Source organism: Grus americana, chromosome 3, assembly GCF_028858705.1.
Source record: "Grus americana isolate bGruAme1 chromosome 3, bGruAme1.mat, whole genome shotgun sequence".
NCBI classification, from domain to species: domain Eukaryota; kingdom Metazoa; phylum Chordata; class Aves; order Gruiformes; family Gruidae; genus Grus; species Grus americana.
In genome coordinates, this window is record NC_072854.1 from 28,410,587 (window position 1) to 28,434,387 (window position 23,801).

General features: G+C 37.3%; 1 protein-coding gene across 3 annotated transcripts in view; it reads right to left on the minus strand.

The window, feature by feature from the left end:
* Positions 1-522: 522 nt before the first annotated feature.
* Positions 523-23,801, minus strand: part of KHDRBS2 (KH RNA binding domain containing, signal transduction associated 2) — a 379,312-nt gene continuing 356,033 nt past the window's right edge. Inside the window, exons 9-12 of one of the 3 annotated variants that reach the window (XR_008576622.1) lie at positions 11,991-12,164; positions 9,972-10,023; positions 5,771-5,926; positions 787-982 (exon numbers count right to left, since the gene is read on the minus strand). Coding sequence is in view for 1 of the 3 variants with exons in the window: in XM_054822253.1 (XP_054678228.1) it covers positions 12,067-12,164 (98 nt within the window). In the remaining 2 variants the exon portion in view is untranslated. Of the gene's footprint in view, positions 983-5,770; positions 5,927-9,971; positions 10,024-11,211; positions 12,165-23,801 lie in introns of those variants that run through there. The other 2 variants (XR_008576623.1, XM_054822253.1) reach the window with 2 other exon arrangements.

Here is a 23,801-nt window from a genome sequence, read left to right on the forward strand (position 1 = left end):
TTCCAATATAATTAGATTATGTTCTTTAGTATATACAAGCAGACATAGCCTTTAATTACAGGACCCCTTGCTACTCTTTGCTCCACAAGACTGAATTAATTCTGGATATGAGATTGAATTAAATATTTGTATCTGTCTTAAACACTAGTGGTAGGACTCTTTCTGCTTACTGTTTTCCATCCAAATGTCCACTGGTGTAGATTCATTTACTTTCTTACAGATTTTCATTGTCTGTAGTTTGTAGCAACAATACTACAATAAATGAACCTTAAAAAAATTATTAAGTGTATGTTCACAACGGTTCATGAAGATACCAAGATTTTTCTAGATGAACAAGTGGATAACAGAACAACACCGCACCCTCCCCGCCCCCCCCCCCCGAATCTGCAAAATTTGTTTTTAACCTGACCATCTCAATGAGTTAACTCATCCCAAGGGGAGATGATTTCTCCAAATATTTGGCATTTTTAAAAACTATTACTATGTTCAACACACTGCACAAATATAGTTTGATTAGTTTTATGTTACTTGTGTGAGAAAGGTGATTAAATACTGTATTTCTTTACCACAGAAAGAGAGCATAAGAACTTAGGTACATTATCAAACTAGCCTGTCTCAAAGTAACATGCATCATAGGTATGAGCTCTCTTCCCATGGCAAACATAATGTGAACTAGTTTAAAATAATCCTATTTTTTGCAGACTGAGGTAAGATGAATCATCTCATATTTGACATATACTAAAAACATATAGACAACTACCAGAGCTCACCTGATGATAGACTGGAAGATCACTGTAAGTCTGAGTGCCAACATGTCCTAGAGAGGGTGGTAATGGCAGGTCCAGAGCTCAGGGCTGTGGAGAGTCCCAACCTGAGGCTCAGTCCTTCAAATCCCACTGATTTATTGCAAATGATGTTGAGCACTCTCAATTCCTTGAACACTGTTCAAAAGGTACAGTACTTCCTTAAGGGCTGCAAAAATCTGAAAATCAAGACAGAGTTGGGCAGACATATTCAATGAAGAACACAAAACTAGTTGTCACATTAATATTTTAGCTTAAATGATTTATGTAGATTCACACAGCATCTCTGTGATACAGGGTTAGTCTGGATGACAGAAAACTCTTGAAGATACTACCTTCCAAATTCTGCAAGCTATGAGATAAAACAGTTACAAAAAATAACAACATAATTTCTCCCATGCCCTGCAATAAACACAGGTAGAATGGAAGAGCATGTGATCATGTGCTTAGATTCTCTATAAATAATGAAAGTGAACAACAGCAAAACATGAGGAAAGGGAACAAACTGAATACTGGCTTTTCTAGTTTTGAATTTTTTTAACGTTTTGAACCTTTTTTGTAAAGTTGCTGTATGGAACGTCAGTGATATCATTTTAGCTCAGTTTTCTCATTTACCTTCTTACTTTTTATAATGCTGCAAATTTATGAAGTGCTGCCTTCAATACCTGTTCTCCACCTGCAGTCATCTACTTGAGATGAAGGCTCATGGTCCACGCACAGTAGTATGAGTATGCTTTTATCAATGTAATAAAAAGGAGGTTTGTGGCAGTGAATTTTATGAACACCAACACTCTTTATGCAGATAATACAGCAGAGTAATTATATTCATCCTGAGCAAAGTACTTCTGAGTGCTGGTATGGATGAGAACGGGAACTTGAGAGAACAGGTTGGGTTGGAGTTATGCTTCATTTCTTGGTAATATTAACACAATCAGGTCTATGAGAGACTAATTAAAATCAGGTCTTATTAAAATCAATGGATCGAGACATAATTTGAAGATTTAGGCTGAAAAGGGAGGTATTTTTTTTTTAAAATGCATTATTTAGTCTTTTCAACCAGCCAATGGAGAGAAGGTACATCCAGACAGTGTTTTAGAGTACCTGGCTTAGGTACTCTGAATTATTTTCTCTAAACAAAGAGCACTCCATTGAATGTATAGGTACCCCAGGTATCTGTTGTGGCAAAAGATAGGTATTTTAAGCTAGATGATAAATGTGCTCAATATTCTCCCAAGTGCCACACTAAGGTAACTTCACATAAAAGAAACAAATCTGATCAGTGGGGTAAGGGAATACAGACATTTTTGTATAGCTTCTAGCAAGTTTACTGAGTTGGCAAAAGGCAACTTTTTAGATGTCTCATGATATTCTCTAAACCAAACAGATTTTCATGAAAGCATCAAAAAATAATTTCTGGGACCCTCAGGACAATTTCCCCTACCAAAAGCAAGTTCATGTTACAAATTTCAGGAACCCTCAATTTGCACACTGTAAACCCTTCCATAAACGGAGGTATTTTTCTATGATGGAAAGTATTTGGTAGGTATAAACATCATGCTTGCAAAAGAAATGGTCAAAGTAAGCCAAGTGCTCTGAAATTAGATAAATACGAATTACAGGCCAGTGAAACTCTAATTCAGCTCCTTTCATATGTACATTTGATGTAGTCTTTACAATGGTTGAACTAATTTTTTTCCCTGTTTGATTTCATGCATAAGAAAGGGCACTGAAAGAACAGCTATTCAGTATTTCTTTTATCCTCATTATTCAATTTGTTGTTCCCTCATTAATTTGCTTAACTCTATTCAAATTCTTAATTTTTCTTGACAAAATTATGAATTTCACGGTTGGCTTTCTGTGCCACTTGTGCCTATAATATGTGAATACCTTATCAGCATGACTAATTTTTATTATTATATTTTTGAGTTAAAATAAAACATTCATCACTGTTACATAACCTGGGAAATCCAAGGCTTGATTTTTTTAAATACCTAACCTTAAACAGCACTTTGCATAGTCAGGCACAACTCCTGATGATGCCACTTGCAATTCTGATGAAAAACAGATCCCAGGATTTTCTGTAAGACTTCAAGACAACAAGAAATACAGCATTAGCAGGCTTTTAATTTGGGCAATTTGCCTACCTTCATACAAAACTCTTCTGGTAGAGATGATGGAGGAGAATATAATCCATTCCTCTGTTTTAGTCAAACTCATGTTTGGTCATGAAACTCCCTCCACTTTTCTTGTAACCCAATTCATTCGTTGCACAGACCCCAGCACCTGGGAATATCAGCCAGTGGTTCTGTGGCGGGGCACACAACCCCCATGCATTACCACAGCCGCCTGTTTGTACATTAGGCAAGACAGTGGACTTAAAAATATGGGCACCGGGAAGACAAGTCTGAGATAGGATCATGCTGGGTTTGTTTAATTTGCTAATACAGATAGAGCTTCTATGTGTTCTACATATTTCTCCTGAGCGCTCTACCATGCACCCTAAGCATCCATTTCTGGATCTGATAGAAAGAAGATTCTGGTCAGGATACGTTCCTGACAAAGGAAACCAGTTCTTACACTCTCATGCATGAGAAATCAGCACTATAGTGTACTGTGACACATATTTTGCAATATACTTTCACAGACATTTGCTGATAAAAGACGAACTTCTATTATTTTGTAAATGACCAAAATCTTGTATTTTTCTGAACTGTTTGGCATTTTGGCCAAAATCCTTGGATTGAGCAGATACCCATCATTGAAAATTTAATTTGAAGTGGACACAGTTGCATTTATAGAAAGTACTGGTGATCTTAATGGTAGATAGTATTACCAGCCCTGCCAATAGTACATTTACAAAATAAATGAGACAAATGGGTGCATGACAGATTAAAGTCGTATAGCTTATTTTGGAGTTCTGCATTGTATCTGTGAGAGCTGTGAATGGGAATGAGTCATCCAAATAAGTCATGATGAAGTACCTGGTATAAAAATTATTTTATATTAAAAAATCAAAACTGTTTTCTAGATCCTTAAATATATTCTTAAGGTTATTTTTGGTTGACTATGTATTACAAAGCCAGTTATCTTATTTCCATTAATCCAGCTAAGTAGACTCCGAAGTAGAAAAAAATCCAAACAACTCCGAGTCCAAAATTATCCTTAAAATGGTGTAAAATAGAACTTCTGTTATTTCTAGAATTGTCAGCACTATGAAGTTTAACAATATGTAGATTTTTAGGGTCCAATCCTATTGTGCTCAGGCATTCGGTTGTATCAGGAGTCTCAAGCCCTTATCAGTGTTTAGAGATGTATTTCTTGTTCATCAGACATATGGAATAAGAAACTTACCATGGCAACAGGTGATGCAGATACAGAAAAATACAGCTATAATGCAAATGGAAAAAGATAATAATAACAGGCTTCTTCAATGTAAATTTTGCATATGTATATATGCTCACTACATGCACACGTTCCTGCTAGCTGCTTTGTCCAGCTGCCTAGTAAAGCCCAGCAAGCTTCAAGTGATGATAGTATATCTGCACTGTGGACAAGAAAGCTCAGCTCTCAAAACAAATCACAGCTCTGAATACATCCTGTGTTTCATTTCCTGATGCAACTTCTTACCCTCACCTGCTGCTTTGCCAATTGCACTTTATTACATCTCTTTGACCTGCTGAGTGACCTTAGCCAAATCATTCAGCTTCACTGTTTTTCTAATTCTCCATTACAAGGCAGAGATTAAAATACCCGCTTCCTTCAGTAAGCATTTTGAGTTCTATGCAGCAATTTTTTTTTAAGCTCTGTAGGTGCGATCCAAGCTTTATAAGAGCTATGCAGCATTCTTGGTGTTAGAATAACAGATAGCTGTCTTCCTTTCTTTCGAGCGAGTACTAAACTCCCTGAAGCACGTATCCCACAGGCATTCAGAGGCTAGTGGGCAGCCCATTTTTGCCTTAGATCTGCAAACAAGTTCAGTAATACTGTCATTAAAGACTATGTAAAGTATTGTGCCTCCTTCAGAAAGTTATTTGTTAGCTCTCACTCCAAGAAAATAAAGTGGTGACTACTATAAATGGATGAACTTGGTTGCCAGGTCGAGATTTGGAGTCAGTGACAGTCCCAAGCGAGTACCTTCAACTAAGTATTTTTATTGCACATGGGAAAATTAGTTTTGATGATATCAAAAGTAGAATCTTGATATTGGTACTGTAACTGAAATACTCTTCATGGTTCAAGGTTATTTCATACTGCCCGCTAAGCAAGACATCAGCTGGAATGACACAATCCAGTCCTTAACAGATAAGTGTTCTGTTTTAATTTAGTTAAATTATAAAAATGACTGCAGGTCAAAGTCTAAATTTCATAGTCCTTTTCATTTCTTGATGTCAGCATGGATTTTTAGTGAATGAAACCTGAGTAAGACCTGCAGGATTGAATTTTCCATCAAAAATCTACTTTGCTTAATTGGAATCCAGCATAATAAAGCATTCCTGTTGTTGTTTGCATCTTTACCTCATGGATTCTAATAGAGATACTGAAAAGGTATATAATGCTCAGAACACCATACAGAATAAGAAAATGAACCCTATCAATTTAAAATACTCTGAGAATACTAAGCTGAAGTCCTATATCATTAGAGAATAGCAGCATTTAATTTGAATGAGAGCGTCCTTGGTTATCTTTTCAGCTAAAGTAGGTATATGAACAATTATGTTCTTCTGGGAAGAAGAGGAAAAAAAAGAAAAGAAAAAAAAAAGAAAAAGAAAAAAGCTGCATGGACAAGACCATTCCTCTGAATTTTGCCAGTGGGTGTACCGGTTTATTATAAAGTTCAAGAAGAAATATAATGAGTTACTAGCTGAGCAATGAATATGGAGTCATAAGTGAATATGGTAAATCATGATACCAAATATCCACATATTTTGTTCTGTTTAGTGTGCAGAAGTAAAGAAAAAAAAACCCACCCAGAACGCTAAGAAGTCATAAATGAGCAGCTCAGCAGTTTGCACCTCTGACTTGTTAGTGTGAAGCGTGAAGGTCCAGTAATGCAAGGGCATATAACAAGGGTATTCACTGTTTTCCTGTGAGTAAGCCATCCATCATCAGCTAATGCGTCCAACCTGGCAAGAACAGTGCCAGACATGATATAAGCAGGTACTCTCACACTTTATAATACTGTATAATAAGAAACTATACTTCAGTTAAATCAATAGAGTACAGCAGCAACATGAAGAAACAAGAAACATTGTTTTCAGAATTAATTCTACTCTTATCAGGGCACTCAAGCATTTCCACTACCCTACTTGTACACCCAAATGTTGCTAAAAGATATCAGAAAGTTCTGATTGTTTCTGTACAGCATCTTGAAAAATTCTTTGGCCATACACAGAATTTACAAAATCAACTACACAGCCTTTTCTTTCTTGTTTTTTTGGTTTTTGTTTTTGGTTTGTTTTTGTTGTTTTTTTTTTTTTTCATTTTTATATGGGAAGGATGACCTATACCATTACAGCATGGGTGTGATCTTCCTCCAACAAACCTTCCTTCTGATCTACAGATCTGAAATATGAAAGCCTGAAATTGCTTTCTCAATAAATCTTGCTATTCTCTGGTAAAGCATCCTAGATTTCAAATTTAATTCAATTATTTTAGGAAAGGAGACATTTATGTCTTTCAATAAGTACTAAACACAGCCCTTTATAAGGATATATAAGCAAAACAAACCTTTAAAACAGTGACATGATTTTAGTAGAAGTTTAGAAATCCACATTTCTTACACTTAAGATGACAGATTGCTTCTGTTTGAGAATGAAACCTTTGTTCCAGATATGCATGATTTACAGATGTATTTCAACAATTTTAAAATGGTCTGCTGAGTTATAATATAAATTACTTAGTCAACCAGAAATTCTGAAAGGACAGAAAATCTTTCCTGAACTCATACTGGGAGCCACAGTTCATCTTTAGATTCCACTGTTTCGGAAAATAAATACTGTGTGCAGCATAGCTTCACTAAAAGACATCAGCATATTCATGAGCAAAGCTCACATAATTTGTCTAATAACTACGTAGATCAGCAAATCTTTCAGTGGGGATCATTTTCCTTAATGTCTCCAAATGAATGTTAGCATCTAACCTACAGGACCAGAAACAAAACCAAGTGAAGAAAAAGGAAAGGCTTAATGATTTCAAAGGTTTCAGTCAGGTCCCAATGAGCCGTAATAATGACTAGAAAAATGTGATTAGATAACAACAGCGTGGAAGGTGGTGATCATCTCTGAGGCTGTAACTGGTCTGAGAATGTTACCTGTGTGCCTTTGCTGTCTCCATAGACCAATACAGTAAAATGGATAACACGTGATACTTTTTTGGTAACTCTTGGGTTCTAATAAATGATGGAGGTCACAGAGTGCATCTAAATTTTTAATGGTGGACAAAAAACTTCAGAAGATATTAGACTTTTTTTTCTGTTTAGCATTCAAATATTTTCTTTTTTTTTTTTTTTTCTGTGATTTTACTTATTAATTAGGGTTCTTTTTGTACTTTGGTTAATCTGTTGCTCCCTCCTCTCAGACTAAATTTCCAGCAAGTGAAACTGTGTCAGTATGACATATGAAGTTACAGATTCTATCACTGTGCCATTCACTCCACTATCCGATCACCATTTCAACAATGTGGACTGGCAAATGTTGCATAACCCACCTCCAGAAATCATCAGTTTTGAAAGTGGCTCATTGATTCTATTCAAAACAAACACTTTTTGGAATGTATATTGTTTGCATTTATAATGCAATAGCCTACCTATTTAGGGTAATGAGGGTTTTCACCCAGGACTGCATATATTATCTACTATCTCATGAAAGCAAAGAATTTTTCAAAAGTAGACTGATTCATTTTAAAAAAGAAAACAATGAAAAGAGTATTTAGCTTAATGCTGCAGAGGTACAATTAAGAATATTTTAGTGCAATTCTGTAAAATAATATATTTTGCTGGTTTAAGTACTGAAAATTATAATGCACTACTTTTAAAGATCAAACTGCTGTATAGATTAAGTCAACCTGGACAAAAAAAATATCTTAGAAATCTTTTATAGAAATTTTGCTTTTTCATCTCTGGTATGCTTTTCCAGTGTTTTTTACTCATTGTTTTGATATTTCATTCTAGTTTTTCTTCCTATTACAAACAAAACTACTTGGTATGTGAATTCATCAAAAGAAAATATTTGGTTGGTGACTAGTGCCTTGGAATTATCCTGGTTTTCAGGACCTCAGAATTATGGCTGACCTGACTGGTGGATATACGGGATACATCACAGCTTTTCATGGAAGACCTAAAGATGACTGTTAATTAGAATAACCAGACTCTCTTGTTAGTCTTTCAAAAATTAAGAAGGTGGATTTTTTTTTTTATTAAGACATAGCTGATTAACTGTAAGACTTCTTTAGAAGTGAAATACTCTTTGTAGTTAGCACAGAACAGCACATGCAACCATGGGTGATTTTTCATACTAGTTTCCCAAAAATCAATAGAACAAATGTTTGCACAAACAGTTGCATGCACTGACTTATTAACCTACTTTTTCTAAATAATTCTTGTATAAGAATATTTCACAACGCATCATTTTACTGACATATTCTGCATTTTTTTAGTGGCTGTAAAGTGGACTTTGAGACAATAATATTAAAGGACACTCCTCTACTATAAAGCTGTATTTATTGGAGTCCATCCTGAAGGAGTTCACACTAGTTACCCTTACATAAAAATCAAATGCACAAGTCAGAAATTAATTTTATGTACTTTGACCTGGATCTCACTTACATCAGGTATGATCTGTTCACAGTTTTGTGTAATTAATCATTTCATTACGGCATATGAGCATTTCCTGAAATAGTTACATAGTAAAATCTATAATGTATAATAACCTATAATCACAGTTATACCACTACGAAACTGTATTTATAGCAGCAGAGTGTGTTCTTCTTGTCAGTATGGATATAAGACACAGTGACTGAAGCACATTTGTGTAACTGTACGCAAGGCAGGTGGGTGGAAGCTTTTTACTACAGTGATATGCTCACACTGATGTGACTATAATACACAGACAAATCTTAACGCCGTGTTATATCACTTTGGCCTGTAGAGTGGTTGTAGCATGTAAATCAAACCAATTTATAAAGGTCTTGAGGCAACCCTTTGGAGAGGAAAATTAAGCCCTTTACATCTTGTTATACCACACAACCTGTGGCTTGTAAGTAACCGTTGAATACATCGATAGCTGGAAAACGGTAAATCAGCCAGACCACAATCACGGGAAAAGATGCCAGAGTAATAAATGTGTCTGGGATTGTGCATTTGGTGTGCAACATCATCAGGGTTTTTTTGTTAACTCTTATATAGTTTAACAATCACAAGAGAGGAAGAGAATTTGTACTTTTTGTATTGTGATTAGGTTGGCACTTCTGGGTGAGATAGCAAAGTCGTATCTGAGCTGAGTGGGTTTTTTTTTTTTATGTTTCCAGCAATGACACTTATCTTCAATCAAAAATCTCATATATAATCTGAAGTCTATATAAGAAGGTTATCCAAGATACACCTTTATCTTTAAATGTATTTAACAGAGAAATATAGAAAGTTATGCCTTGATCCATGCCACTGTATAGTAATACCATTAATGTCTCTGCCATTCTAAAGCATAAAAAAGAAAAACCTATCAAGCAGAAGAATAAATAACAAACTTCTTGTGTCCTTATATATACTTTTGTCATACAAAGAAATGATAAATATTTTGCAAAGCGAAGGTAAGCCGGTATTGTATTTTTCTACGTCACGTGACTAGCTTGTTTCCAAAATGTAGGAATGCTTTCAATAAACCCCAGCTCTTGGTTTTAGCAGAAGCAGCTATAAAGTATACCTTCTTAATATTTACCATTAAAAGGCTAGACGACAAGGCTTCTTTCATTTAAATGAAGGGTATCATACCGTATAAAAGCAAATGCTTTGATTGCCATTATACCATAATCACTATGCTGCTGTGCAGGGAAACGTTGCTGGGAAGAATTATTCATTTTAAAACACTAGCTGAATATGTTTCTCTGTGTTAGTAAATACAAATGCACAGATAAAATAGGAAATAGGAGAAAACCCTGAGATGCGGCAGAGCTTACCTGACCACTTCTCAGCAGATCTGCTGCTTAGCTGTCCAGTGCCTGTGAGTCCCTGAAATAGTGAGACAGAATAAACTCAATGTAACCATCACGTAGCCTACTCAAATCACTTTAACACTTCAAACAACAAAACATATGCTTCAGAAACTATTCAAAAAGAGTTAGCATGCAACTCCAGCTGCTAAAGATTTTGTTCACAAACTGAACAGCATTAGGCCTGTACTTTATTCTCATCAAAAAAGTAAACCAATCACATTGACAAAAAGCCACTGTAAACAAAAAGACTGTATTTAAAGGATTAACAGTTTTGGCATCCCTACCATCAAGTCTTCTGTTCTTTTTTTTTTTTTTTCATCAAAATTTAGGTTATATATTTGTTGTTAGCAAGAGTTGCATTACTATTATTGTTAATTTTAGTTCTGTTTATTACCTTGAGGGTTATATATTGTAGAATAATTTTGTTGTCACTAGTTAATGTTAATTAGTTGTTTTAATAGCCTATATACCTATTTGTTATCTTTTGGTAGGTTTACTTTTTTAACTATCAGTAACTTAATAACTGAGAATATTTAACATTACTGTTGCATACTCAAAATTACAGAGTTACTATTAGTGTTACCTGTTTAACGTTTAGTCATCCTTTGAGTCCTGCGACATATTTCCTTAATAATCATCAGCCATCAAGTCTGATAGTCTCAAAAGAAATATCAGCCCTCTAAACTGCCTTCAAGGGCGGTGATATTTAGCACTGAAAATTACAAATAAAGTTTTTGAAGTTGAGTACCAACAACTGGGCAGTGACACTGATGATTTGTTTATCAAGACAAATTGTTGTATACTACGAAAAATGCAGTCAACGCACTCTTCTGAGTGAAAACAAATAGGTGAATCTATGCAATGCTTACATGTCGAATGGGATATTTAATGTGCGGGGAAACTCAAAGGTTGAAGAACTAGCATTTAGACAGTCTAACAGTGGTAAGTGGTAATCTTACCTCTTTAAACTCCATTACATTCTCACGAGAGACATGCTAATACAAACAAGTCAATCAGAGTTTGTGTTTAGCAAGATCAAGCTTAGAGGATAGTTTAAAATCCATTTATTGTTCTAAAGCATTTTTTTCCATTAACATGTTATACATTAGTGGATACTAACCATGATTCATGTAACAGTTTAGTTTGTTAACTTTTAAATTATTTAACAACCAGAAGTTATTAATACAACTTTTAAAGTCTTACACAAAAAATCTTAAAACAGGCTTGGGTTCATTTTTGTAATTTTTATATAAAAAACATTTTAGGCATCTCTTGAAAAAGAAATAAAGCAGGCATTTAAAGCTAGAAAACAAGTAATTCCAAATTTAGTTTGTTACAAAAGGTTTCAGCTTTATTGACAAATTATGGCAAACATATTTGACAAAATTATGGTTTCCTATTTAGAGAAGCTTACACATGGAACTTTATGTGATTTTTTTTAAACAAATACAGGTTAAAACACTGAACAAATTCAGTTAGCTACATACATACAGTAGCTGCTTGTTTTCAACCCCATTAAAACAGCATTTAAAATTAAATTTACAAACTTAATATCGAACATCTTAATCTAAACTAACATATATTAAAAAAGACAGGTTAAAACATCTTATCTACAGCTTGATTATTGTCTGGTTCAAAAAAAAAAAAAGAAAAAAAAAGAAAAAAAAAAGAATCATATTACAGTCTTTCAGCAACCCTAAACAAAAACTCAGCCTTAGCTAGTATGTAGAGAGACTCAAGATCTGTAACAGTGTCATGCTTTTTAAGTTACACACAGCAATGAATACAACCAACAGAACATCATCTTTGAATGGTTTATAGACAATGCTTGCCAAAGGTTTTTTGTCTCTGTTTTTTTTTTTTAAGTCCGTGTTATAAAATAATACTAATGCCAATGTCACTCCAATGTTATAGGAAATACAAGTAGTACATAGGATAATAATGAGCAGTAATCCCTAGGATAGAAAAGAAATGGACTATTACTTGTCTTGTTGCTGTTTATGTGGAGACCACAGGCTATTAATTGTCTTTGAGATGAGGTCACAGATGAGGAGGACCTTCAATATCTACCATAGGGGTGTTCCCTGTAACCCCCTCTGGCTGACCTTGGAGGTGGTGCCTTTAGGCTGGAACGGGTTGTAGCCCATTCTTCTTGTGCTAAAAACAGAAGAGAAAAGACATGTTTTGTAAATATCTAAACTTGAAAGAACAAAGTGATGCCACTGCTAATGGCCGTCAAAATTCTCGAGGGTTTTGGCTGAAAGCTTTACAAAAATAAAATGAGGACGGTGCTATGATCCATTTCTTTATCCTCCCACAAAAACTTACAGAAAACTAACCTCCTACTTCTCTACGCAGGCAACCTGTCTTATGTCAGGATGAAAAAAAACCCCTTACTCCTTCACTTTCAGCAGGGAATGAATACCTTGTGTGGTGGCAGTACAGTCAGCTCTGGCAACATCATTGCACTAGTCTGCCAGCTCAGAATTTATTTGATGTTCTGAGCTTCTAGCATTTAAGCTGAAGCATCAATGTGAATAACATTTAATGCAGTTGGTATGTTAATAAGATGAGTTGAATCATGAAAAGATAATAGAAATACATTTGATTTTTTACTTCCATTTAAGACCAAAAGAAAGAAAATAATGGAAGAAAAATAATGTGTAGAAATGAAGCTACTACATTAAGAAAAAGAATTTTGCCAAGTAGTTTTTACTTTGCATTATCTTTAGAATACTTTTTCAAATCTATGTGAATGAAACATGCCCAGGAAAAATAAGTTAAAACCTGAAAGGCTAGTTCAGTTTTTACAAAGCATCTGCAAAGCCTTCTTCTCCCCCCTTCTTTTTCCACAGACAAGGTATTTCTGGAAGTTAAGCCTTACAAAGGAGCAAACAGGAAGCTAACTACATTTGTGGTCCACCAGTTGAACCCAAAACTTGAAAGCTATCCTAAATCAGCTAGTGAATCGTCAAATGATTTCTCATTTTGTCTTCCACTGACTTCAACTGATCATATGCATAGTGATTAAAATGGAAATGCAGAAATCACAGTATACCATCTGTCTTACATCATAGTGCACTGTTACTCCTGTTACAATCGTTGTAGAATACATCTGACAAACACATGTTCACCAGAAAGCTTCTAAATCTCTACATATTTCCCCCCCCCCAAGTTATATCATAATCTATCTACATCTTTGTGATGAAATATAGAAGCTATTCAGAAATCAGTACGGAAAATGTTATTTATTTTCAATATTGTTTTATTTTATTGGTGATCATCACGTTCGTATTACAGGTGTGCATGGAAGATTTATGTTTGTAAAATATAAAATTAAGAGTCAAGCCTTCTGATGCTAGGGGGAAAAGAACACTTTTTAAGGTGCATAAAAAACCAGATTGAAAAGGGAGGAGTTTAAAAGATTGGAAGGTGACTTGAAGCCAGTGGGAAAGGGAAAAGAGGATTCACATTCATGATGACGCAGTATACTTGCTGTTGCTATCAATACAAAACTAATTGATTGGTATATTAAAATAGATCATTTTCCCTAATTCTAAAGTGGGGCTATTTTTTTTTCATTTATAAATAGGTTACACAGTAATAAGCTGAACTATCCAGTCTTGAACTACTGCTGAAGATTTGAAACATTCAAGGTCCTTGCCCCATATATTTAAAAATCCAGTTGTATCCATTTTTTAAGAGGTACCTAACTTTTACGCCTTCATCCATACAAAATATTTTAAGTGGCTGTTGAAGAAATTAACATTTCAGAACATTTTTTCCTTGCTCAGGTCTTGTTTTAGACTTTTGCTACCCCATTCAGCCACCAAGTACTGAAATGAGCACTCCTGACTCAGTATGGTGAATAAAATTAAGCTATATGGAATATAAATGTGAAAGTTGCTGAAATCCCAGGTATAACGGGATAATTTGTGAGCCAATGTGGAACATATTAGCTATGGTGAGCAGAGGCAAAAATATGCCTTGCTCATAGCCAAGAAGAACATACTTTTACTACATTTTTCATGTTACATGCAGCTTTCATTTATTTTCTAATAAGCCAAGCAGAGATGTTCTTGTGTTCGACTTGTTCCCTGATGTACCTATAGAATGAATCCAACCTTGGTTAATTTTTCTTTTTTTCTTGTATCCCATTCCCACTACTGGAAGTAGAGACTGGGCTTTTCAAGTATTAGGTCATCGCCAGAAAGCAGCGATGCATCCCTAACTTTTTGAAAGTAGTGTGTCTGTTGCAATTCACTCAAAGCATCGAAGAATTTTGTTCAATGTTTTAACAGCGTGACCTAAACAAGAGAATAGGGGTTTCTATGCAAAACAAAATACATAGGCTAGTACATGAGAATATTAAAAATAAAAATTGTATTATTCATACATTTCAATGAAGGCTAGCTACATTGCCTTAAATTTAGTCAGCTACTTGATTAACAGAATGATGGCCTTAAATATAAAAAGGAATTGAAAAAAATCTTCATCTTCATTAAGATATGTCAAACATTTTCTTTTATTAATGCAAGCTTTTAGAGTGATAGCAACATTTTGCTCTCAAGCAAAGACTTCATAAATATACCTTCTAGAGCAGAACAAGAGTTCAGTTAAAGGTCCACATTTTGATTGCTTTGGGCTCAGTTGCTATGATAACTTACTAAAGTTCAATCTTCACTAGTCTCTTCTCAAACAGTTTATTCATATTGTTTAGTTATGATGAGCTTAAAACGACAAGACTCTTCAGTGAAACTAATATATAGAGAGGCCTTTTTTTCTGTTCCGCATTTGATTAATGTGTCTATCGACAATTACATAGAATTCCAAATACACGATAGTGGTATTTTTGCACAGTACAAGCACAGAAAAAATGCTTGGATTTTTCTTTTTATATGCATATATTAGTGTTAGAGTCCAAGTTCCAAATAAATTTTTGAGCAATATGGTGACATACTAGCTACGTGTATGGAATGGTGTACTGATGTTATGTTTTCAGTTTACTATTTCCAAAACCTTTATAATACAATATATTATATACCATTATATTTTGCTGACAGTCATTAGACACTTTTAGCCCTAACACAGGACATATCTGAGTAAATAAGCTTAAAAGCCCATCCTATTAGCAGAAACTTTGCGAAATTGAAATTTTACACAACACAGATAGGACAACTTACAATCCACCCACATGGGAAATTGAAGTCACAATTTCTTTCTCTGGCAAGTCAGAAAGCCCTCCTGGGTAAGGGAGGATGAGGTTTCCTGGACATAGGAAGGAAACTGAACTCTCTTTCAATGTTGCATGGGTGGAAAAATACAAAGATACTGATATTCAGTATAAAGAAGCCGTTGCAGAATAGTTGGGGAGCTTCGTAGTTGAAGAAACTACACCATGAATGGAAAGGTGATAATCTTTGGTTACAGTTCAGAGGTAGATTCACAAAACACCTTTTCAGTCGAGACACAGTCAGTGACTGCATTAGTGCAAATAGTCTGTTTTTTAATGCAAAGTAAACCACATCAACTTGAAACAGTGCTCACAGAGTCAAACACCACATTTCAGTTGAGAGGCAGTAATCAACACCAGAGAGTTTATGGAATAATATAAACTCCAGCAAATACTTTACGCTGGCAGTCACCAAGAGAGACATTGGTGACTGGAGATATTGCCAATGATGAAGCATCAGTTTTTGCTCCCCAACTTATCACAGGTCAGAGCACGATTTATACTATGTAGGGATTGCTTGGAGTCAGATTATTTATTAGAGTGGATGCAGAGTGAATTTTGAGATCATAGACCAGATCCAGGCCCACGGCCCAGCCAGCAGTGTAGGTGCACTTAATATTACCACATGTTGGCATCATGTTGAATTATGAAAGGGCCTACATGCAGGTTGGTGAGGACATTTATTTCCTTCCTCTTATCTTCTGATGACCTTCCTCTGCTCCTCTGGGTACAGGTGTGTCATGGTTTCGGCAGGGATACCGTTAATTTTCTTCCTAGCAGCTGGTATAGTGCTGTGTTTTGGATTTAGGATGAGAATAATGTTGATAACACGCTAATATTTTAGTTGTTGCCAAGCAGATAAGGACTTTTCAGCTTCTCACACTGCCCTGCCAACGAGAAGGTGGGGGGTGCCCAGGAAGTTGGAAGTGGACACAGCCGGGACAGCTGACCCAAACTGGCCAAATGGATATTCCACATCATATGACATCATGCTCAGTGTATAATGAGGGGCTGGCCTAGAGGTGGCGCAGCTCAAGAACTTGCCGAGCATTGGCTTTGGGTGGTGAGCAATTGTGCTGTGCATCACTTGTTTTGTATAGTAGTAGTAGTAGTAGTAGTACTACTACTATTATTATCATCATCATCATCATCTTACTCTTCCTTTTCCATCCTATTGAATTGTCTTTATCTCAACCCACAAGTTTTACCTTTTTTTTCTGAGTCTCTCCCCCATCCCACTGGGTGGTGGGGGAGTGAGCGAGCAGCTGTGTGGTTGTTTTAGCTGCTGGCTAGGTTAAACCACAGCCACTAACTTCCTCATCTCAGATACTCCTTCACTGAAATCAGCTATATTTCCCAAAACCAAGGGGTCAATTTGCCCCTCCAATCCCATCAGAGCTGTCAAAGAGTGTTTAAAGTTTTGTGATGCAGATTTCTTTCCAGTTTTGGTTTAAGATAGTCAACCACTAGTAATGTTCAGGCTAGTCTTCTAGTGTAAATAAAGTATTACATATCTACTGACATCCTTATTGTCTAAACTTTATTTTAAAAAGGAATAAAAACATTATTGAAATTAAGAACGAATTAATTCCTCCTTGCCATTTACCTTTGAAGTTTAAAAGTTGCCACTGCTTATTTTTAATTTTTTTTCTATAACATTTAAAGACTTTTAAGACTTTAAAAATTCTCCCTGAATAGTAAATGAAATTCATCATACATGCCTTTCATTTAGTAGGAAAAAAACACAATAGTCCCTTAGAAAATCAGAATATCTGTCATTTTCTTACCTGAATGATTGGAGTATCTAATCTTGCTACAGATCTACAACTACAAAAAATGACCTATATTCCAAACACTCCAGGAGTGAGTGGAGGTAATAGAAAAAAAGTTTGACTGAACTGAAGCATTTTAGTTAATGAACCTGTTGTTTTTTAATGGGCATGGTTTTATTGCTGCTATCTTGATTTTGCTAATCACTGCTGACTTTCGTGGCCTGTAAGAAAATAATTAGCTGCCTCTAGACTAAAATACTTAAGGGTTAAAACAGGTATCAAAGATTGCTTTTGTAAAAAAAAAAACAAACCCAAAACTCTATGAAAACAGAAAAATGAAAACATAAAATATAAAAAGCCTGTTAAAATTCTGAAAGCTATTTCTTCTCTGCAAGATGTCTTCTCTGCAACTACATTTCATTATCTTGTTGCCTTGGGGTGTGAGGGGAAAGCCTGGGGAGGGACAATATCAGCTGCAGAGCTGAGGTAAGGCTCAGGCTAGCGTGTTTTAGGAGTGCGCGCCTCTGGAGAAGATTTGGTGGCAGGTGCTCTTGCTATGGAACAAGAAAGATTCCTGTTGTGATTTTTTTTGGTTCATTCCATTTATTTTCTTTTTCTTCGAGCTGCTCAGGATGTTGTCTTGTTGAATATCAGGGGTATATGGTCACACAAACCCAAATTTTATTGTGGAAAGCTATTGCCTAGAGGGCTGAAGAAGTGGCAGCCAATATGATATAGTTCAAAATCCTTAGGTCTCTCATTCCTACAGGGAATCAGTTTCCATATAGTGTATTTAAAAATCCTGCCTCTGCAGTATGTTTCATTACACCCTTTAAAAATGGCATTTTTCTGTAAATGTGCTGCAGCTTTGGTTACCCTTTGCTGAAGTGTCACTGCATTTGCAGAGAGGCCTTGGGGAGAAGTAAGATTTAGATACAAAAGGAGAAGCTTTATTTATATAAATGAAAATGACTAAAGTAGTAAAAATGCTCACTAAATGTACAACATGAAGACAAATCAATTTCTTGTTCCTTTCGAGTCCCCTCCCCCCCCCGGACTGAAACACCTTCATGTAAAAATGAAATGTACAGTCTTTCTGCTTGTACTTATATAGTAAAAAATTACTTTGCATTACCCATTGGAAGAAGTTGTTTTTCCTTGACTAACAGCGTTCTTAAATAAATTGCTGCTGTGGCTCTACCAGCTTCTGATACAGAACAAGAACAGAAACCTAATTTGTGGTACAAGATGCTCTTTTTTCCAGTGACATGGTGGACCTATTCGCTTGATTTTAAACTTTAACAAGATCACAATTGATTTATAGCTATTTGGTAATACCATCATCAAAATACGGGAGGATGGTTGACAGTTGACAGCTTTTGTTGATATTACATGACAGACTGTACTGCATTAACAGGTGAATCTGTAGACAAAACATAGATGAAAGTTTTGGGATTAGAGTCTTCAGCTGGAAAAGCACTGGCCTCTACCACTCATACAGCAGTAAAGAATAATATATTTATTGTGGAGAAAGCAAGATGATATGAAGCAACACCATAAAGAATCTCTGAATCATATAATGCCAATAAAATACAAGATGCAGCCACTTTGAAAATAGAAAATCAGATTATTAGTGGTTTTTTCCTACAAGGAATTTTAATGAAAAGCAATATATCTGAATTCTAGTAATTAAAGGTTCCTTGATATGCAAAGTTGCTCTATCATATCTTAGTTCCAGTAAGGTAACCTTTTTTCTTTCAGCATCAAGAGAGGCTCCTGAGAATGGAAAGTTCTATCTTCAGGAATGGTCTTAAAGGATCAAATCCATATAGACTACCTCAGTAGTCACGCTGAGATTTGAGTCACTTGTTGGATAACAGAAGTGTCAAAAGACCCTTCAGCCATTTTGGTTCCCAGGTTGAGTTTCATTGTGCTTCACATGAGCTTCTGCTCATTATATTTGATAGCATGCAAGACAGGTGAGACTTGAGTAATTCCGGATTCCTGACTGCTCATCTCCTAGACTGTGGTTCTCCTCCAATGGGTGCCTATGTGCTGTCTTAAATGTGGACTGCATTTTCATCTCTAATGTATATGAGCATTTCATGTGTGGTAGAACCAGAACAAAAGCTAAAATTTCTTTTCTGGTAGAACGTCTTTCTACCTATTCTAGGTGGTAGTTTTGCATTTTCCATTTAGGAAGGCAATAATGCAAAACTATTTCAATCTTGTATCAGCAAAATATATTGCAGTTAGCAGTTAAGCGTGTTCAACAGACATAATCATGGCAGAGCATTGGTACAAGGGGAATGGTGTACTCCTAAATAACACAGCCCATCATTGTATTTGAACGTCTGTCACAGGTATCTGGCAATCAGCCAGGAGCTGGGACACCGATTATTTAGCAAGGAAGCACGCAGTGCCCTTTTGTGCAAGTCACTGGTAAAATCAAAGATACTCTGGGACATTCTGCATGGGAAACACAGCAGACTGTGCAGATGATGTGAAAAGGTAAGCACGGACAAGACCGAACCATTAGCTTGTGTCCATATTTAGTTTCCTACAGCATTTAAGGAGGCTGTGACCATACTAGCATATCAGTTGAAAATCCATCCTTCCATTTAAAACTGTCACTTAAATTCCAGGTCTGGCCTCCCTTCTGACCTACTCTTCTCAGATTGTGTGAGGTTATGTCCTTGTTTCTGCAGTAATCATTTGTTAACGTTTAGTATAGTTTAGGTTTTCCATGTAATTTTCTTGGGGTTTTTTTGTTGGTGGTTTTTAATAGTTGAGTAGTTCTGAAACCTCTTGGATCACTGAACCATTTCAAAATTGCTTGCTGACTACCCTGTACCTATGTTACCAAGCTTCCAGTGAAAACACAGCAAAAGCATTTCATTTTACTATGTGATCTGCTTTGTGGACCAGGTTGAGATCACACCTTTTGACCTGCTCAGAAGAGGATGGACATCAATTTTCTGCCATCTGTAAAAATGAAACAATTTTTATTTCCTGCTTTTTGAATATAAAATAATTTTGAAGTAATTTTGAGCTTTAAGGAAAGTGAACTGATCATGTATCCAGAGATTTCAGTGAAAAAACCCTAGATGTAAATATTGTATTTCTTTATAAATCATTAAAATTATGCCAGGATGACAGCAGAAAAATTTGCAGACTGTATAAAAATGGCCGAAAATATTTCTGCAATGTTTCTCCACTGCTTTACTTGGATTACTCTGGTAGTTCTAGAACTAAAAAGGGAGAATTATTCCCTCTCTAGAAGATCCTTATCAACCACAGACGTCATGTCAGATTTTACAAAATACCAGAAACCTGCTGAGCAAAACAACGGGGCTTTTAGAGCAAGACCTAGTTTTGACAGGGATCGTGCACCTAAAGGCCCAGAGTCTGTGGAATAGGACCGTTGTCCCACCGAATGGTGAACCCAAGTCTCCCGGACTCCTTGGGAGTGTATTTGCTTCTAATGTTAACTGAAATATGAGAACACATTATTGCATGGGGAATGCAACCGAGGGAAGCAGCCGTCTCACTAACTCCTCGGAATGATGGTTTCCGCTGAATCATCATTTCCAAGTTCCCACTCACTGGCATAAGCAATTATCCCAAGAAACGGGTTAGAAAGACAATTTTTGCTATTACAATTGTGTAGTTGACTATATAGTGGAAGACCCTTTTTGCAATTTCCTTATGAATAAAGAATCATACCTTTGAGAATGCATTATCTAGTTAATAAAATTACTACATCTGTTTAAAATTAAGGTTGGCAAAAATACTTAATGAAATAATTAGTTGTACAGTAGAATACAGACTGCAACTTTTCACCCATGTTTGCATATGTTTATCTGCCTACAGCCCTTACTAATTTTTCTAACACTTTATTTTGTATGGGAGTTCATTGCTGCTGCTTTGAAAGGAACAAGCTACATTTACTGCTCAATGACATACAACCAGATGTGATTCTAGGCCCAGTCTTCAGACAGAGGACATTGATTCTAGAAGTGTCATAGATGATCTGATGTCCTCTGGGGTACAGTACTGGTCAGGAGGGTGACAGGAGAGGTCAATTTGTCACTGCACCCTCTATTACTTAGCAGAGAAAGTAATCCAGTATTTACACCCCTCCTCCCCGCAAAAAAAAAAAAAAAAAAAAAAAAAAAAGTTGGGCATGATGTATAAAAATGGAATAAATCAGGGATGCAGATCTTGGAGAACACACACAATCAGGAAAAAAAAAGACTCAAAACATGCTGTGAAGGAGACAAGTTGCTGGTGAGAACAGTGGAGCCTGCTCTTTCTTTCAGAGACTGCGCCAAAATGGAAAGGAAAGAGAGCCTGGACATATTTGATCTTAATAAAGTGACATGTTAAAGAAGTGGAAACCGAGAGGGACTTCAGGTGAAGAGCAGGTAGGAGCTGTAGCCCTGGAGAGGAAAGGTAATTGGGAGAATTGCTACCGAGTCTGTGAATCAGCGTGCCCAAGAGCTGAAGAGAAGTGCTAGGCAGTCATCATGTTTTAACGCTGATTCGTAGAATTGTTTAGGTTGGAAAAGACCTTTAAGATCATCAAGTCCAGCTGTTAACCTAGCACTGCCAAGTCTACCACTAAGCCTTTCCTTTTCATAGAATCATAGAATCATAGAATGGTTTGGGTTGGAAGGGATCTCAAAGATCATCTAGTTCCAACACCCCTGCTGTGGGCAGGGACACCCTCCACTAGACCACGTTGCCCAAAGCCCCATCCAACCTGGTCTTAAACACTTCCAGGGAGGGGACATCCACAACCTCTCTGGGCAACCTGTTCCAGTGCCTCACCACCCTCACAGTAAAGAATTTCTTTCTAACATCTAATCTAAATCGACCCTCCTTCAGCTTAAACCCATTACCCCTTGTCCTGTCACTACACTCCCTGATAAACAGTCCTTCTCCAGCTTTCCTGTAGGCCCCTTCAGGTACTGGTAAGCTGCACTTAGATCTCCCCGGAGCCGCCTTTTCTCCAGGCTGAACAAGCCCAACTCTCTCAGCCTGTCCTCATAGGAGAGGTGCTCCAGCCCTCTGACCAGCTTCGTGGCCCTCCTCTGGACTCTCTCCAACAGCTCCATGTCTCTCCTGTACTGGGGCCCCCAGAGCTGGACGCAGTACTCCAGGTGGGGTCTCACAAGAGCGGAGTAGAGGGGCAGGATCACCTCCCTCGACCTGCTGGTCACACCTCTTTTGATGCAGCCCAGGACACGGTTGGCTTTCTGGGCTGCAAGCGCACACTGCCGGCTCATGTTGAGCTTCTCATCAATCAATACCCCCAAGTCCTTCTCCTCGGGGCTGCTTTCAATCCATTCCTTGCCCAGCCTATAGTCGTGCTTGGGATTGCACCGACCCACGTGCAGGACCTTGCACTTGGCCTTGTTGAACTTCATGTGGTTCGCACGGGCCCACCTCTCCTGCCTGTCCAGGTCCCTCTGGGTGGCATCCCTTCCCTCCAGTGTGTCGACCACACCACACAGCTTGGTGTCGTCGGCAAACTTGCTGAGGGTGCACTTGATCCCACTGTCCATGTTGCCGACAAAGATGTTGAACAGTGCTGGTCCCAGTACCAACCCCTGAGGGATGCCACTCGTCACTGTTCTCCACGTGGACATTGAGCCGTTGACCACAACTCTTTGAGTGCGACCATCCAGCCAATTCCTTATCCACCAGGTGGCCCATCCATCGAATCCATGTCTCTCCAATTTAGAGACAAGGATGTCGTGCAGGACAGTGTCAAATGCTTTGAACAAGCCCAGGTAGATGATGTCAGTTGCCCTTCCCTTATCCACGGACGCTGTAACCCCATCATAAAAGGCCACCAAATTTGTCAGGCACGATTTGCCCTTAGTGAAGCCATATTGGCTGTCACCACTCACCTCCTTATTTTCCATGTGCCTGAGCATAGTCTCCAGGAGAATCTGCTCCATAATCTTGCCAGGCATGGAGGTGAGACTGACCGGGCTGTAGTTCCCTGGGTCTCCCTTTTTACCCTTCTTAAAAATGGGGGTTATGTTCCCCCTCTTCCAGTCAGTGGGAACTTCGCCGAACTGCCAGGACTTCTCAAATATGATGGAGAGTGGCTTGGCCACTTCATCCACCAGTTCCCTCAAGACCCACGGATGCATCTCATCAGGTCCCATGGACTTGTGCACCTTCAGGTTCCTTAGATATTCTCGAACCTGATCTTTTCCTACAGTGGGCGGTTCTGCATTCTCCCAGTCCCTGCCTTCTGCGACCTGGGCAGTGTGGCTCAAGCATTGGCCAGTGAAGACTGAGGCAAAGACTCCTCCTCACTGCCGTGCAAAGAAACCCTGCAAGGTCCGACCTCCCCACTCTCTCGGTGGTGTCCAGCCTGCTGTGCAGTCCTTCTGCTCCAGCAGGCTCCTCTCACCCTCTGTCCTTGTCTACTGGCTGTCACCAGTGATGTCAAGTGGCAACAACTTGAAAGTTAAGTCCAAAAACAATTGCAGAGAAGAACATACAAACTAAAGAGAGGATGATGAGTAAAGGGCCATAACAGCATTTTCTGACTACACTCACAGGAACTGGGGGTGAAAGCGTAAGGGAAGACACTTTAAATGACAGAAGAAGCAGCATGTAAAAGTTCAAAGACAGATGTACAGATAAGGACATAAGAATTGAAACTAGGGACAGAGATGAACTAGCAAGCATATCTAGAAAGCATGTCAGACAATGGAGAAAATACATTTCATTTTACTAATAATTGAAAAGAAATCCACACAAGCA